Raw genomic sequence first — 18,883 nt, 5'->3', positions numbered from 1 at the left:
ATGGCCTCTTCCCTAGGAGGAGAAGGACAAGGCCCTCCCGTCTTTCCAGCCACCCTGAAGCACTGACCCACGCACCCTGGGCGCCTGGGCCGCTTCACTGCAGGACGGTGCTCCTAGGCTGCCGTAGGCCTAGACGAACCACTCAGCTCCAATGGCAAGGTGGACAAAAAGTCATTCAGGTTCTGGAGGAAAAGGCAAAACTTGAAACCTAGAGGGTTTTAAAATGTGCAGAGTGAGTGCTGTAAGCAGGACAGGATCTGAGAGGAGATGCATTGGACCAGCCGGAAGCGCTGCCTTCAGGGGCTGGCCTTGTGGTCCACTGCTTGTGTCTACTTTCACCCGATCACTGACCTCTCTGAGCCTCATTTCCATTATCTGTAAAGCCCTGGTGCCAATTATGCTGTTACCCAAAGGTGTTTCCCTAATTTGGCCGATCATAAGAATTATGCTTGGCACCATTCCAGACAATACCAAATCATACTCTTCTGACAGTCTGGGAATCTGTATTTTAAACAAAGAAATGAGTTTGAGAAACCTGAGTTCTGCTCCTGAGGCTGTTGGAGAGGCTTTCTGGCCTATAAAGCGCTCCACCCATGGGAGGGTTCTTATAAGACTGGGCCCATTCACCAGGAACACAACGTTAGTGTTTACTCTTATGTAGAACTTTCTAGAGGGAGAGTCCTGCAGGAGACTCCAGAAAACCTTTCCTCCTTCCACCCGTGCCCCACTGCACACACTCTGTGGTCTATAGTCCAACGGTTGACATTTTCTGTATCCAAGGATACACCACCATGACAGAGCCAAGCCCATTATTAGGTGTACCTGGTTAATTAGCCACACCCCCATGGTTGCCACTGCCAACCACAGCACAAACAACCTCAGGGCTCTGAAAAACAACACATTTTCTTTGCACATGTGACTTTGCAGGTCTATTTTCCACTAACCACGGTTTGCTAATGTGCAACTTGCTGCTGCACAATTGAGAGAGCCACATGAGAACAGGGCTCATTAGGGAAAGTCCAGTTGCCTCTTAACTGGTTTGAGACCTGGAGGAAGTATGCCAGGCTAGGCAGAGAGAAGAGGAGAAGAGATCCTCTGTTTTCCTCGCAGACTTTTCCATAGAGAACTGGCAATGCAGAAACATAATCCTAGTAGGGGCACCCAATAGAACCACAGTGACTGGTTGTGCAGAGACCTCTTGGCTGTCTTGACTTCAGGTGGCAGCGAGTATGCAGGGAGAGGATATCAGAGCATGGTATTTGGGGGTGGAAAGGTCATTGTCTCTAACTGTCAAATCTGCACCAACCACAGAATCCAGGGCAAAACACAATGTGTGAGGACATGGGGGTAAACGAGCATAGCTTTTCACTATTGTTCCTGTGGTTCTTTGCAGAACCTGGGCTACACATTAGACAGCTGGTTAAGAAGTCTTTTGTAAGTTCTATCATAAGACAGAATAATAAGCAAAAATGACAGTGGTTCAATAATCACATCTGTCATCTATTAAGTACGTAAGGCAAGGCTCTGTCCTACAGGCTCGAGTATCACCACCTTTGTCTGTGATGACAGTTCAATGAGTATCTCAACTTCATAGTTGAGATCCTGCTACTTAGAGAAATTAAGTCACTTGCCTAATGTCACCAAGCTATGATGAAACCTAGATGTCTTATTCCAAAGTTCTGCTCTTAACACCTAACCTGTACTACTTCTCAATACGGTACAGTTTGTTAGAAAAAATGATACCAAGGCCATCTGTTTGGTCTTGTCTTGTTTTACTTGGCAGATGATGCCTTGGCTCTCGGGCTGTGACTCTGGAGAGGTGCACAGGAAATAGGCTGTGGCTGTTGAGCACGAAGGGGGTCTCAGAAGACGCCTTACCTGGGCCCTGGTTTTCAGATTGCAATATGGGAATATTTTTGCTACTCTCCTGAGAGTGTCTGAGAATCTGTATTTTATTTTATTTTTTATTGTTATATTTTAAGTTTTATTTTACTTTAAGTTCTGGGATACATGTGCAGGATTTGTTACATAGGTATACATGTGCCATGGTGGTTTTCTGCACAGATCGATCCATCACCTAGCTATTAGCTATTATAATGCACCCTGCATGCATTAGCTATTTGTCCTGATGCTGTTCCTCTCCCTGCCCAACCCCACCTGCCAACAGTGCATGCTGTTCCCCTCTCTGTGTCCATGTGTTCTCATTGTTCAGCTCCCACTTATGAGTGAGAACATGCAGTGTTTGGTTTTCTGTTCCTGTGTTAGTTTGCTGAGGATGATGGCTTCCAGCTTCATCCATGTCCCTGCAAATGACATGCTCTCATTCCTTTTTATGGCTGTATAGTATTCCACAGTGTATATATACCACATTTTCGTTATCCAGTCTATCATTGATGGGTATTTGGGTTGGTTCCAAGTCTTTGCTTTTGTGAATAGTGCTTCAACAAACATATGTGTGCATGTTTCTTTATAATAGAATGATTTATATTCCTTTGGGTATATACCTAGTAATGGGATTGCCAAGTCAAATGGCAGTTCTGGTTCTCGATCCTTGAGGATTGAGGACCTGTCTTCCATGGTGGTTGAACTAATTTAGGGAATGTGTATTTTAAAGAAATGAGTTTGTGAGACCTAAGTTCTGCTTATGAGGCTGTTGCAGAGACGTTTTGGCTTATAAGCACTCTGCCCATGGGAACGTTCTTATGAGACTGGGTCCTTTCACCGTAAACACAATAGTAATGCCTGCTCTTAGGTGGAACTTTCTAGAAAACTCAAAAAGCAGGAGTCATGAAGGGGAGGCTCCAGTCAGTATGATGTGCTAGACTCAGAGACTGTGAAGTGCCTTGAATTCTTTAGAAGTCATAGAAATTATTCTCTCTACAAATAACTGAAGTTGCAGGAGGCCAAGAAATATGAACTCCACATTTTTATTAAGCTTGAGAGAACTTGGCGCCGGGGCAGGCTGTTGTATAGAAGAGAGCCGATGACAGAGTGAAGAGGCAGGAATTTGTATTCCAACTTTCAGGAAAAACAACTATTCTTTGTGCCATTTTTCTAACCTAAAAATGGGGATATACTTACCCCATTAGAAAGATAAAATTATATACATATGTAAAGGTATCTATGTATATAAATGTAGAAGCACAAGCACAATTCACTGTTGTAAGCATCTGGTGGGAGGATACATGCAGCTCTGGGAAGCTCTGGGCAGCGTCCTCCCTCATTGTTGTTGCACCAGTGCTGGGCTTCTTTGTGTGTCTTTCAGAAAATGTGGATTCTTCTTGAAAGACCTACCACATCGTGCCTTGAATATCTTGATCTAGATTAGAAATCAGGTTTTTGCAGGAGACAGAGAAGGCCAAGGCAGCCCAAGAACATGGATTTTGCAGGTGAGAGGCAGGGGGTCACAAGGAAGCAGGTATTAAAGGGTGGAAGCCTTTCAATACCTGAAATTCCAGTACTTTGGGAGGCTGAGGCCAGAGGATCACTTGAGGCCAGGAGTTTGAGACAAACCCAGGGAAGATCCCATCTCTAGAAAAAAAAAAAAAAAAAAAAATAGCCAGGCTGGTGGGGTGTGGGGCCTATAGTCCCAGCTCTTGGGAGCCTAAGGTGGGAGAAATGCGTGAGGCCAGGAGATCGAGGCTGCAGTGAGCTATGACTGCATCACTGTACTCCAGCCTGGGCAACAGAGGGAAACCTTGTTTCTTAAATAAATAAATAAATAATTTTTTAAAAAGAACCCAGGAGTTCTTGTAAGAAATAAATAAATAAATAAATAGTAAAAGGTGGACAAAAGGAGCAGAAGAGATTGACCATGCCCCAGCTGGCCCAGGTACATGCAGAGTAGGTGCTTGATAAGAGGTGTGCAGGAGAACTTAGAGGTCTACATAGACGACCTGCTAATTGAAATGCACCAAGAAACCAGAGAATTCATGCTAACTAACCCCCTCTCCCAGAATACTACTTATCTTCTACTTTAGCAAAAAACAATTTTTTTTTCCTGTTCGTTATTTGGGGGAAAGTGTTCAACAGGATTAAGGCAAGAACAGGCAGCAGCTGGGAGGAAAAATGAGAGACCGAGGTTTTTCCACATACCCCCAAATCATACCCCAAACAGCCTCCTCCCGGAGGCTCTGTGCGAATTGTGGTGCCTGCCTTCATAAAGCTGTGCTGCACAGATGTGCAAACTGGATTTCAAATGTTAATAGCTCATCCACTTCGCATTTTTTTTCCCCGTATAGCATTATCCTGGAAAAAAAAATCCCATTGAAGAAATGAATCTGATTTTTAGTTAAAAATACCCAATTCAGACATCAGAAACTGGCCCGAGTACAACTATTCCCTGTTCAAGCTGGAGACAGGTTGAGTCAATAGCCCCCCTGGTAGCCTACACTTTTACTGAAGTTGTCTCCACTCCCACCTCTTGTGAAATTCAGATACATCATTCAGCTGAGTCTGAGGAATGACGTCTCTGTTGTTAGCCCCAGAATAGGGGGCTGTTGTTTCACTAGAGACATCCCAGCCCCTTAATGGACTGGTGCACTCGGCTGTAATATTCTAAATACACATTACAGAGAGCAAGAACGTATTTATAACTGCTCCGTTGTGGCATTTAGATTTACCCTTGAAATTTATCTTTAATTTTTACAGTTGTCTCCTTAACCATGTATATTATTCCCTTCTTCAAATAATCTGTCTTGCTGCTGCAGTTTTTCTGGAAACCAAAGTGTAATTAAATATTAAATTAATATTTCATTTAAAATTAAATATCAGAGGCTTCAGTCTAATCTTTCGCTTGTGCACTGTTGGTTCTCTCCTCGTATTCTTGTTCCTGTGTCCACAAAGGCAGGTACCACCTCTTAATAATGTGTTCCTATATTATCTCTGTTCCTTTTTGTTTTTAAATTGGTGACACTGAACTTTTGCTACATTGAAACAAATGGATGTGGGAAGAGAGTTCAATGTAGCCAAGGTTAAAGACAACTTAATTCAACAACTCTTGACTTCAGCTCTACCCTGCACTCCTCAGAGAAGAAAACTGCTGCTCCAAATCAGTGATAGCCTTAGAATCATAAAATGTAAGAGCTTGAAAGGGGTCTTAGATGCCATTTACCCCAATCGTTTGTCTTCACAGATAAATAAACCAAAGCCTCACCTGGCCAAGTGACCCAATAAAGGTGGCGTCATTTGTTAGTGTCAGGAACTAAGGCAGCTCCCAAGCTAGGATGAGCTTTATCCCATCACATCATCATATGCAATGAAAAACTTAGGAGCATTTAAGTGCAAGTTTAATGTAGCCTTTGCATGAGGAATAGGGCAGAAGGGAGATGATTGGACAAGGAAATTGGAAGAAGGATGAGGGAGAGAGAAGGGAACCCAAATCCTAGCACATGGAAGACAGACTTTATGGGAATGAACATGTGGGAACAAAGTACTATGTAAGGAAAGAGGACAGAGACGTCCTAAAGTGGCATGAGGGCAGGAGCTCGTCTGTGTTTATCTAAATTCCTCCCAAAGCCAGATCATTTCATGCCTTCCTATGCTGTCAACAGAGAGTAACTCTCCTTGGCCAAAGCCACATGGCAGGTATTGTTAAAGCATGTTTTCTCTTCCATTGCCAGTCAATGTCTGTCTTTTGGTCTTGTGTTTATATGGCAGTCACATTATATAGATTTAAGGTTTTTTGTTTTTGGGGTTTTTTTGCTTTGTTTCTTACCGTGCAAAGAAAACCTTTCAGTGGTTTTCCTTATTCTTGAAGAAAGTTGGAATTTAGAGTTAGGACTGTAGGGATTCTCCAGTTCTGTGGGCTGTCACCGTTAGGAGACCATGGGCTCTGTGAACATCTGATGAAATGAAGCTCCCTTTCTGCAGATAATGCACAGATGCAGAAACACATGGCTAGGCTTAGAATTTCTACTTTTATTGGCCTCCTGATGACCATCTGCAGACTCCATGGTAATCCTAGGATCCAAGGGAAGACTCACTGGTGAGTAAAGCTGCAACTGAGGCCAGCGGTGTGATCCGCCAACATCCCTAGAGTGGCAGCCCAGTTGAGAACTCAGATCTTCCCTCACCCATCGTCATCCTCTCTCACATTTTTGCAAAGAAAGGCGACCAGGCCTTGATGTTGCCATCTTTGCGATCAGTACCCTTGCTGGTCAAGAGCATAAATGACCTCCAGCCTGCAGTGTCAAGGCCATAATTGTTAAGGGCTGAACAGGGTTCTAACCAAGGGTCCCCTTCATTTTTGTGAAACAGAAGTAGAAGTATAAGATGGGGTAAGCATTATCTGCTCCCTGTGCCTCCTCTTAAGGAAAGAAAATTAAAACCATGTAGAATTTTATATCTCACTAATCCTTTGGGAAAATTAATATTGAGCACCAGCCAGCCTTTTTTTTTTTTTTTAAAGAGTGGTTCCCAGTAGATATTTTTAGTTAAATACTATTTACTTAAAAAAAAAGAAACCATTCACACATTGCTTCTAGTTTATATCTATTTATTGGGTCCAAGATATATGTAAGTAATCTGATATATTATACCTGCAATCAAAATGAGAAATGGCACATGAGATCCAGGCTCTCAAGAGAAATATTATGAAATCTCAAGGTATTGATGAAAGTTTTTTAAGGCTGATCCAAATGGGATTTAGATTCTGTGGCAGTTGAAATGTGTATTATTAAACTCCTTAAGCAAACCCGAATGACTCCCAGTGGAGGATTAAGACATTCTATGTATAGCAAAGACGAAATTCTCATGTCTGAGTTTTCTCCCTTGAATTCCCTCTTGATTAGCTTCTGTAATATTTAACTTCATGCCATGCCATAATTATTTAATAAAAGGTAAATATAAATTATATTTCAGTGGGGCTATGACCTTTTACCTTAATGTTATATTACCAAAGAAAGACATAGATAAATAGAGCCTATAGATTGAAGCATATTTTTAATTTACTCTGTTTTTGCCTTGCCAGCACTTCTCTGTATCCCTGTCAGCCAAAGGGTTGGCAGAACTTCACAGCATCCCCGCACTCCATGTGGTAGGCGAGGTTGTAAATTTACACTGATGATGGCAGTTAATGGCCTGGTTGGCCCTTGGAGACTGTCTTGGTGCTGGTCTTGGGCACCTCATTAGTTAATTGAGCTTTGCTTGGCTCACACCAGGGCTGAAAAGCCAGAGAACGCCCAGGGAAGTAGCAAGGGGGAGGGAGGAAGTTGGGATTCAAGGTGAAGCTGAACCTAAAAGACGCAAAAGCAACTGGTCAGTTGGGAAAGTCAGTCTGGAACCAAAGAGTTGTCAAACCCGGCCATGTGTTAAAGGCTGAGGTCCCTCTTATGGTTTACTGTTGGCTAAACAGAGCTGGAGTACTTTCAACTTCATGCTTTCTACTTCCAATGTGCACTTGGTTAAATGAAATTCTGTGTGTGTGTATGTGTGAGTGTGATTTTCCCTGTCTGTGTAGACAACTGTGCTTTACTGTCCTCTCTCTCATTTTGATGCACACGAGATGTATCCCATAGCTTGTGCCTATGAAGTCTGGCAGGGACCTGCCAAAAAACAACATAAAAATAGACAATCATGCCTTATCTACTTATTCAGTGTAAAACATGAATTGCCAACCCAGTGTGGTCAAGATACTCTGCCGTGTCTAATTTGGGAGCTGGGGAAGGGAGGGCAGGCAAAAGAAATCAGACATGACCCTGTATCCTGGTGGTCTGCAATCTGGTTGGGAGAACAATGGGTGCAAATGTGTGATAAATTATATTTTTTAAAAAATTCATCTCTGTCCCACCTCTGTGCACTGATTAGAGCCCAGCTCCAGAAAATTCATCTGCGAGCAGTAGGGAGGACCAAGGGATAAGGACGGTGGTGTTGGGGGTCCCTGGCTGGACCCCCACAGTGCTCTTGGGAGAGGCAGGGCACTTGCCAGGGCGGGGGACAGCCACGCAGATGGAAAGGGACACAGACAGAAATGGAGACAGGGAGGGGTTAGATTTTCTGCCTTATGGGGTATCTGTTTAGTTTGCATTCAGCACGTTGTGAGTGTACCCATATCAATAATTTTCCTATTTTCTCTAAGAAAATCTGCACTTTGGCTAGCAAAATGGTGCATATTTCTAAAAAAAAAAAAAAAAAAAAAATAGGCAACAATGAATTTTGAGAATTTCATCATCAAGTCTGTTTGTCCTGCAGCACCGGGCAGCTGTTTGTGTTTGCTGGTCGATACCGCATGGGGTCTCCTTCTGGTCTCAGTGATGAAGTCAGGCAACACAGGCTGGGCTTCATTCATGCTCTTGAATCTGTGGCTCTTGAAGCTGAGGAGGATGCCCAGAGCGGGATGCAAGGATCATCGTCTCTGGTTCTGCAGCAGGAAAAGTTAAGAGCACAGGCTTTGGAGTTAGAGAAGCAAGATACAGATCCCACCTTTACCACTTGGGACTGCATTGAAAATGGGGATAAAACCCACATCATAGGATTGCAATCAGAATCGAATGAGCTGATGTGCCTAAAAGGCTTAGCAGAGTACCCTTAACATAGAAAGGCTTCAGTACATCCCAATGGTGGTAATAATGATTTTCACTATTGCATATTACCACCACTAAAAATCACATTAAAGAAAAAGTCTGCCCAAATTGCTGACATTATAATGCTAAGTGGAAGCAAAACATTTATGGAATGATTCTGCTTAAACATACGACTATTCTTACATGGGTTTCTAGGTAAGATGACCTTGTGAGTGCAAGTGTTTAATCGGTCCCCACTCCCAGAATATATCAGAGATACTTTCAAGAAAACATAAAAATAAAGGAAATCTGGTAATAATGCATGAAGCTAGGCTAAAGTCATTAATATGCCAGAAATTTTGCACTGTTGTGCTGGTATGTGCACACAGGATCGTACTGGTGGACATGTGAACTCCAGCTGGCCTCCTCATTCCCCCTTGGGAAAGGGCAACAGGGCAAGGAAGTGATGGAAGACCCCAACAATCACCCTGAGGCTCTCCTGTCTCCACCTTGAGGAGCGAGAACCAGTAGCATAAGCAGAAAGTTGATCTTGAATGGGAGAGTATACTTAACTATTCTATATCCAGAGCAGCTGCCATTTATGTGTGAAAAAAAAAAAAGATACTCCCTTATTTCAATGGCCCAGACAGCATTTAACTCTTATTCTTATTGATAGCACCTGACTGCAGGAGAATTGAATCAATGAAGAATCAAGATGGGAAAAGTTGTGCTATGGCAGTATTGGTGGTTGGCCGAGAAAGCAGTTAAATATAGAGTGTCTAAAAAATTATTGTTAATATGGTGATGAGACTTAGTGGAAACATGAAAATTAGTTTCTAAAAATATAGATCATAGAAAATCTAAGAATAGTAAATCAGCTTGAAATGATAAACTGCCAACAAAAATGTACAAGTGGAGAGAAAGAGGTGGGAAGATTGAAGGCAAGCAAAACTCCTTATATATGGAGCGACTCAACACCTCAAATAATTAGGAAAAATAAAATATTTTCAGAGAAGTCTAAAGATACTTCTGTAAATTAAAATAGCATGTACAGACCAGGAGCAGTGGCTCACGCCTATAGTCCCAGCAATTTGGGAGGCTAAGGTGGGCAGATTGCTTGAGCTCAGGAGTTCAGGATCAGCCTGGGCAACATGGTGAAAACCCATCTCTACCAAAAATACAAAAATTAGGCATGTGGTGCATGTCTGTAGCCCTAGTTAGTCAGGAGGCTGAGGCAGGAGGATTGCTAGAGCCCAGGAGGTGGAGGTTGCTGTGAGCCATGATCATGCCACTGCACTCCAGCCTGAGTGGCTGGACTTTGTGTCCCTGTCTCAAAAACAACAACAACAACAACAACAACAACAACAACAAAGTGTGTCTATCTCTCAAATCACTAGAAAAGTGTATGTGTGTATATGTGTGTGTGTATATATATAACTATTAGAAATGAGAATGTGGGAAGACAAATTTATAGTAGCAAAAATGGACATGTTAAATAATGTGATCAAAAAGATAGATGAAATAAGACATTAAAGCATTGCCCATGAAATGCAGACAAAACTAATATGTATTAATTCAAAACTCAATAAATTCCAAAAGGCAGAGACTGTGCAGGATACCTTTTTTAATCCAGGGCAGTTGACTACAATAAGCATTTAACAGTTTAGTACTCAATTACCTAGAAATTTTAAGATACTCTTCCTGGAACTAAACGAAGTCAAAATTATAAATGGGACTAATCAGAAAATTACAACAAAATTGTGAAATACAGTAAGTTGTGGCAAAGGTAAGTACCTAATGTTACACAATGAAATAAAATCCAGATAGGTTAAATAATTTAAACGTCTACATATATTTGTATACATTTCAGTGGGCGGAGGGGGAGGGGAACTCTAGATAGGTTAGAAATTTTAAACAAATACAATATAGATTCTATGCTAAAACATTTACAATCTTGATGAAATGGATGATTTTTTTCCAGAAAAAATACAATGATATTGAGAAACAATGAATTCGAGGTTTCTGATTGGCAGTCAGTCATTTGGATGATGGTGCAATTCAGAGAATCTCATGAGCTTGGGTATCTTGGGTGAAAGGAATCTATGGAACATCTGAGTGGAATTTTCTAGCCAACAGCTGGATATTTAAAGCTGCATCTCAGGCCAGGTATCTAGTCTAGAGATCAAGATTTATGACGATTAGCATGTAACTGCATGTGGAAATCATGGGGAACTGATGAAGTTGCCCAGGAGAACGTGCAGCTAAGCTGAAGGCTGCCTGGCAACCATCTTGAGGAGCATCATTTACAAGACAGGCAGAGAAAGAACAGTCCGCAAAGTAGTCTGACATGGCCAAAGAGGTAGGAAGGAAGTTGGGCAGTGTGAGTTCAGGAAGCCAGTGGGTGGGAGGTTTCTAGAAGTAGAGAATATGAGTGATGTCAAATGTTAACTCGAGGTTAAGATAAGAATGGAAAAGTTCCTGTTGGTTTGGCTAAAATGCTATTGGTGACCTTAGTAATGAGCAATGTTACTATGGTTCTTTCAAGTGTTTAGCAAAGAGCTGCTATCCATGCTATGTAAGATTTATAGAGCATAGGATAAAATATAGAAAACTTCTCAATATAGTTTTCAAAACCGGTATAAAATAAAAATCATAAGTTGGACAGAGCCATACACACAATCCTAGTTATTAATATGGACAATAACTGACACCTGCTTGCTCACCAAGTGCCAGGCACTGTTCTTATTAACTTAATTGATTTAATCCTTGTGCCAGTTGTGTTAAGGAAATATTAATCTGGTATTAATGGCTGAATCTGGTATTAATGGTTATATCTGAATTTAGATATATACCAAGAAAATGATACATTACATCCATGAATTAATGTTTAATTTTGAAATATTAGAAAATATAAAATATAGGCCAGGCATGGTAGCTCATGTCTGTAATCCTAGCACTTTGGGAGGCCATGATGGGTGGATCACTTGAGGTCAGGGGTTCGTGACAAGCCTGGCCAATATGGTGAAACCCCATCTCTACTAAAAATACAAAAATTAGCCAGGCATGGTGCTGCGTGCCTGTAATCCTAGCTACTAGAAAGGCTGAGACAGAAGAATAGCTTGAACCTGGGAGGCGGAGGTTGCAGTGAGCTGAGATCATGCCATTGCACTCCAGCCTGGGCAACAGAGCAAGATTTCATCTCAGAAAAATAAAAATTCTATATCTGTATGTCTTATATATATATTATATATGTCATATATATTATATGTCATATATTATATATGTCTTATATATTTTATATATATATCTCTTATATATATATAAACTTGGCCAAAGGAGAAAATTCATGTGATTGTGATTTTCTAAAACTCCAAGAAGTCCTGATAACCCTTATTGAACCATGATAAATAATATCTATCTCAAATAGCCAACACCGCATTTGCTAGTAAAATATGTCACTCCCATTCAGGGAAAAACAAGAATATCCAACTTTATCCTCATTTTGGGGCATTGTTTGGGAAGTTTTAGCCAACACAAGAACAGGATTAAGAGAACTAAATGGGATTAATACATCTATCAAAAGGAGACAAAATGATCACTGTAAGTAGATGATATGAATGTACAGGCCTAAGAGAAGCAATAGAAAAAAAAGTGATATCTGTCAGAGGTTTGGGCTACAAAACAACAGTTACCTTTGGTTAAGATCTTTTATAGGCCAGGCGCAGTGGCTCACGTCTGTAATCCCAGCACTTTGGGAGGCCAAGGCGGACTATTGCTTGAGCCCAGGAGTTCGAGACCAGCCTGGGCAACAGGGTGAAAACCTGTCTCAAAAGAAAAAAAAAAAGATATTTTATATGCCAAGCACCACGCTGGGGACATTATAGAAATGGTTTTGATTTTGACAGCCAACCCATAATATGGATTTTAACCTGCTCACATACATTGTGGAGCTGGAATTCAGATGCTAGATCTACTCAACTCTAAAGCTGATTGTCTTCATCTCTATGCCATGGACTTCCTGCACAAATGTATAAAACATAAAAGTGTTTCTAGACTCTAATAAAACTCTTGGACAGTATGATTAATGAACAGCCATATTCACAGTAAAAACAAAATGGAATACATAGCAAAAAAATTAAAATGGTAAAGAAAAAACTTAGCACCTACACGATGAGCAGTACACAGTTTACTGAGGGATCTAAAGAAGGTGGAGTGTTGCTATTGCAAAGCCATCTGTTTTCTCTCTAGCTGTAGGTTTAATGCAACTGAAATTGTTTTGGAAATTTCCCTAAGGTTAATCTGGAAAGAATAAATGGATAAGAATAATTGAGAAGGCCAGGTGTGGTGGCTCACATCTGCAATCCCAGCATTTTCTGAGGCTGAGGCGGGCGCATCACGAGGTCAGGAGTTCAGGACCAGCCTGATCAACATGGTGAAACCCTGCCTCTACTAAAAATGCAAAAAAAAAAAAAAAAAAAAAAAAAATTAGCTGGGCATGGTGGCACATGCCTGTAATCCCAGCTCTTCAAGAGGCTGAGGCAGGAGAATCGCTTGAACTCAGCAGGCAGAGGTTGCTGTGAGCCGAGATTGCACCATTGCACTCCAGCCTGGGTGACAGAGTGAGACTCTGTCTCAAAACAAACAAACAAAACAGAATAGTTGAGAAAATGTAGTTTTTAAAGACTGTGTATTTGTGGAAGGACACTTACACTATCAAATATTAAATATGTATTACAACCACAATAGTGTGATTTTTTACCCAGAATAGATCAATAAAACAGAATATATGTATAGAAACCGTTCAATAAATTGTGAAATAGTTAAGTTGTGGCAAAGGTAAATTCTTAACATTACATGACAAAGTAAAATCCAGATAAGTTAAACAATTTAAGCATTCATATATGTATACATATGTGTGTACATATACATTTGTGTGTGTGTGTGCGCGTTTGTGTGTACCTACCAGTTCTTGGAGTAGAGGTGGTCTTTCTATACATAAAATACTTAAGGACAAATTGGGATGTGATATTGCAACATGATGCCACAGTATGAAAAATCTCAACATATAAAGTATTTTTACAAGTGAAAGAAGAGTGCAGAAAGTATTAACATGCAGTTTATAAAAGAAGAAATTAACATCAGCAAATATATGAAAAAATTCTTCAGCCTCACTGGTGAGTAAAAAAATGTAAGTTAAAATGAGCACACGCATTGCTGGAGGGAGAATAAACTCATGCACTCTTCTGAGGAGTGATTTGACTGAATGTCTGAAAGGCCTGAAATATAAATCATAATTTTTGGTCCAGTAATTCTAATTCTTGGAATTTTCCAATTGAAATAATGAAAGTTATGCACAAAGGATAATTATTGCTCTGATATTTATAATAGTGAGAAATTAGGATCACATTAATTGCCCAATATTAGGAAGCCATTTAAATAAATTATAGAGCATGTCATAGAAAAATATGCAGGAATTTAAAATAATGTTATAAAAGAATAGTTAATCGTCCCGGGGAAAGTTTACGATATATTGTTAAGTGGATGAAAAGTAGGTTATGTAAGCAAAAAATGTTAATCCAGCTCATCTCTTAAGTGGGTTTACGGTAATTTTTTACTTCTATATTTAATGTTTTAATAGTTTTTTTTAAAAAAAGGCATTGTTTTCATAGAATAATAGCAACATATATATAAAATATATATGAAAAAACAAGATTAAAGAGGAAATACACATTACTGTGTTTATTGATGATAACAGCAATGCAGGTGATTATTATGTTATTCTTTGTATCTTTTTCTTTAATCATGCATTAATTTTAAAACCATGACATTTAAACAAGAAACTTTTTAAAAATAAATGAAAGGGAAGAAGAAGGAGAAAGAATAAAAGCAGCACGTGAAAACTCTAGAGTAGTGGAAATGCTAAAGTATGCCATTCATTAATTCATTCACTCGTTTTATAATTACTGACACTAAGTGCCTACTGTGTGCCAGGCCCTGTCTTAATGGGAACATAGTGGTGAAATAAAATTTGCAGTATTCATGGGGTGGGGTGGGGTGGCGTGGAGTGGCTGACATTTACCAGATGTGGGTGTAATTAAATAGAATTGAAAACTGTGGAAGCATATTATGCATAAAACAGGTTTTATGAGAATAAGCTCATAGAAGGTTTATATATGTATAAATGTAAATAAGAGACTGGTTAAGAAAAATATTTAGAAGAATATTTAGAAGATATTTAGAAGAATAGTCAATACAGTCCTACTTAGGAAAGAGACAAAGGAAAGAAAGGAAAATAATATAAAAGTAGTTTATTATCTTCATAAGAAATTGAGATATGGTTGCTTGTGCCATTTTTAATTTTATAGGGAGCAGAGAAGTTTACGTACACTTAAAGCAGAAATGATAATTGTAATCTGAAATTTTGAAATGTTATTCTAATAGAAAAATATAAAAGTACTATAAATTCCAAATTTACATGTGAATTAACCAATGTTGATAGCAAAAACCCTGATTACATCCATTATGCATCCAGAACCTTCTTATTACCTGTGGAAGAATTAATTAGAAGGTTTGCTTCATGGCCAGGATACAAACTCAGAGAGAGGATTTTTTCTCTTTCAGCATTAAATGAACCCACCATAGACTATGGCTTCCAGAGACTGCAGAAGGTCATCCCTAGGCACCCTGGAGATCCTGAGAGATTAGCTAAGGTAATGTGCTTTGGAAATGGACATGTGAAGCCATTTGTGTAGAATTTCAGCAAACTTAGACAAATGCAGGCATTTACATCCCATTAAAATTAATTAGGCCTTGAAATTTAGCTAAGCTTTAGATACAAGATGCACATAAAATATCTGCTAACTCTGAAATATATTACGGTCGTATTTATCTCTGAGGAAATATGAAATCTGAACATTTGGGCCGATAAAATAGATACACAACAGGAGTATTCAGTTTTAAAAACATTGCCAACTTTCTGAAAATAAATATCTGCATAATTGGTTAAAAATATAAGCTTTGGCAGCCGGGCACGGTGGCTCACGCCTGTAATCCCAGCACTTTGGGAGGCTGAGGCGGGCGGATCACGAGGTCAGGATATCGAGACCATCCTGGCTAACACGGTGAAACCCCATCTCTACTAAAAATACAAAAAAACTAGCCGGGCGTGGTGGCGGGTGCCTGTAGTTCCAGCTACTCGGGAGGCTGAGGCAGAAGAACGGCGTGAACCCGGGAGGCGGAGCTTGCAGTGAGCCGAGATGGCGCCACTGCACTCCAGCCTGGGCGACAGAGTGAGACTCCACCTCATTTAAAAAAAAAAAAAAAAAAAAAGTATTAGCTTCCACTCCTTTGTATTTAAATGTTTCTATTTACCCATAATTTCAGGGACCCATTAATCCCCAATCAGTATTAATCATTGAGGGCCTACTATGTACGTAGGTATCTAATGAGGAGAAAATTGCTTCTGTATAAAATTACTATGAAATACATCACCTTCAAGTGAACTTCCTTATGAAAATTACTTTATGAATTTGGCCCATGTTGTTGGCTTTATTTAAAAAGTACATCAATTTATTAGTTGTCATTTAGCTGATGAGAAACTATTAAATTTTCACATTTATATTTGCACTTTAAACATACAAATTATAAAATGCCGTGTTCTCTTTTCCATACTGTGAATAAAATTTAAGCACCACAGTTGCTTCTACATCACACCTTTATTTTCCTCCTGGAAAAATCCCTAGCCCCACCATTAAATTAGATGATATCTGGAAAGTAGGTTAATAGCAATTTAAAAGGCTGTAAAAAACAGGAGGTGGAAAAGGCAAAATGAGAGGAAAGGGATTTGTGATTACTAATTCTCTCTGGTTAAAATGTACAGGGGGAAATATTATTGAAAGAATTCATCTTTATTAGAATAAAATTTTGCAGAAGGCATTGCCAAGATCATTTCAGTACTCTGGACAACTCCTTGGCAACGAGCTAAACTCAAATCCATCAATCATTTTAAGAATATTTGGTTAATTAGAGACCCAGATTTTTAAAACAGAATGGGCTGAAAGTAGCATTTAGTAGAACTTCCACGACGTTATTAATTTTAATCAACTTCACTCTCAATTGGGTTGGTTTTTGTTTTGGTAACACAATCATTTATAGAGCCATTTTATAGAGGCAAATTTCAGATAGATAGGTATTTATAGAGAGATTTATATGTATAATTGTATTTTACTTGTCAAACCAAATATAGGACCTCTTGACTAATTACTTACATTTTGGGAGGGATGTGTGGATTTCTCATTTTTGCCTATAATTTTCTTTTGTTTGCCATTTTGGATTTTGTCTTTGACAATACCCCACCCTCACTTGTTTTCCAGGAAATGCTGTTGAAAAGAGCTGCAGATCTAGTGGAAGCTCTTTATGGCACACCACACAATAACCAGGTGAGATACTCACATCCTACCTTTTCGTGAGTTTTGCACTTTATGCTGGATAGAATGCTCACATTAACCTGCCGTTTTGTAGGACATCATTTTGAAGCGAGCCGCAGACATTGCTGAAGCCCTCTACAGCGTCCCCAGGAATCCCAGCCAGCTTCCAGCCCTCTCCAGCTCCCCAGCACACAGTGGCATGATGGGAATCAACTCCTATGGCAGCCAGCTTGGGGTCAGCATCTCAGAGTCGACACAAGGAAATAATCAAGGTACCACCTTTCTTATAGTCAAAATCCAAATATGTCTAATTTTAAAAGTTCTACTGGAGTAGATGGAGGTAGAGGTTGAGTCATAATGGTCCAACAGAGTGTGTCCACAGATAGGCAATACAATCATAGATTGCGTTATTTCAAGATTATAGATGGTACATTATTAGAGTTTGAGCTTCTTAGGTACCAGGTAGAATGTCTGGAAATATTTAAGGAGAAGATTGAGTATTACTACCGGGTGTAGTGGCTCACATCTGTAATCCCTGCACTTTGGGAGGCTGAGGCAGGTAGATTGCTCGAGCCCTGGAGTTTGAGACCAGCCTGGGCAACATAATGAAAACCCATCTCTATAAAAAATAGTCAGGTGTGCTGGGCAGATGTAGTCCCAGCTATGTGGGAGGATCACGTGAGCCTGGGAAGTCGAGGCTGCAGTGAGTAGTGGGGTGAGCTGGCACACTGCACATGAGCCGAGGCTGCATGTGAGTACATGTGCAGTGTGACAGTGCACTCCAGCCTGGGCAACAGAGCGAGACCCTGTCTCAAAAAAAAAAAAAAAAAAAGGGATTGAGTATTATCAATTTGGAAAGGTTTGGGCTTATAGAAAATAGGTTTACAGGTATTAATTGAAAAGAAATTTATGCTTCTGTTATTGTGATGATCAGATTGAATACTGGAAAGAAGCTGATTATTGCCATTATCATTTATGATACCCAAATTTCTCTTCCTGGTAGCCAAGAGTGAATGGCTTGGTTTTATTTGGTAACTTCTATTTTGTATGATCTCCTATATATAACAACAAACAAATATAAAGACAACTGTGCTTTTACATGTAAAGCAGACCATGCAAAGATCTTTGCATTGAGATTGATTATTAAAGTGCTAAGTCGGAATCTGTCACAAATCATTTTTAAAAGGAGTAAACGTTCCTAATGAGGTCCTTAACATTGGGAGAGTTTTTTTTTTTCTAATTTTATTTATTGGAAGAGAATTCCTCATTTTTTTGCCCAGGGTGAGTTCTTACAAAAGAGTAGGTGAGCCGGGCGTGGTGGCTCACACTTCTAATCCCAGCAGTTTAGGAGGCTGAGATGGGCAGATTGCTTGAGCTCAGGAGTTTGAGACTAGCCTGGGCAGCATGGTGAAACCCTGTGTCTACAAAAAATACAAAAATTAGGCAGGTGTGGTAGTGCTCACCTGTAGTCCCTGCTATTTGGGAGGCTGAGGTGGGAGGATAGATTGAGTCCAGGAAGTTGAAGCTGTGGTGAGCCATGACTGCCACTGCACTCCACCCAGGGCAACAGAGTGAGAGCCTGTCTCAAAAAAAAAAAAAAAAAAAAAAAAGACAGGGCATATTATTACTTTTGTTTTTGTAGACATGAGGCCCATAGACCAAATGTCAAATTGTTTTTCATTTGGTAACAAATTTGGATTGTTTCCTAAGTAGTTTGAGAGACAGTAATCCAAAGTGGTTTATTCCAGGACACATGAGACGTTTCTGAGCTGTGGTTTCTCACTCCTTCCCCTGTTCCAGGCATAGGCTGGGTCCCCCACACTCACTGCTGATGCCCCAAAGTCCTAGGTCAAAGAATAGCACATTTTAGGGGAACTCATCAACACTTTTTGAATGAAATTGACCCCCACTTGCACCTAGGGCATGGCAACAACTTTGAACTAACATTTCTAAAAC

The 18,883-nt window shown here is 39.9% G+C and overlaps 1 protein-coding gene across 1 annotated transcript in view; it reads left to right on the top strand.

Annotated features, from left to right (window-relative positions):
* Positions 1-18,883, top strand: part of EBF2 (EBF transcription factor 2) — a 204,326-nt gene that overhangs the window by 167,799 nt on the left and 17,644 nt on the right. The window contains exons 11-13 of the mRNA XM_005562876.5: positions 15,123-15,211; positions 16,874-16,939; positions 17,022-17,199. Of these exons, the coding sequence (XP_005562933.1) occupies positions 15,123-15,211; positions 16,874-16,939; positions 17,022-17,199 (333 nt within the window). The remainder of the gene's footprint in view (positions 1-15,122; positions 15,212-16,873; positions 16,940-17,021; positions 17,200-18,883) is intronic.

The sequence above is a fragment of the Macaca fascicularis genome, chromosome 8, assembly GCF_037993035.2.
Source record: "Macaca fascicularis isolate 582-1 chromosome 8, T2T-MFA8v1.1".
Taxonomy (NCBI): domain Eukaryota; kingdom Metazoa; phylum Chordata; class Mammalia; order Primates; family Cercopithecidae; genus Macaca; species Macaca fascicularis.
The sequence above is the reverse complement of the archived record's forward strand: the minus strand, read 5'-3'. Positions and strand labels throughout refer to the sequence as shown.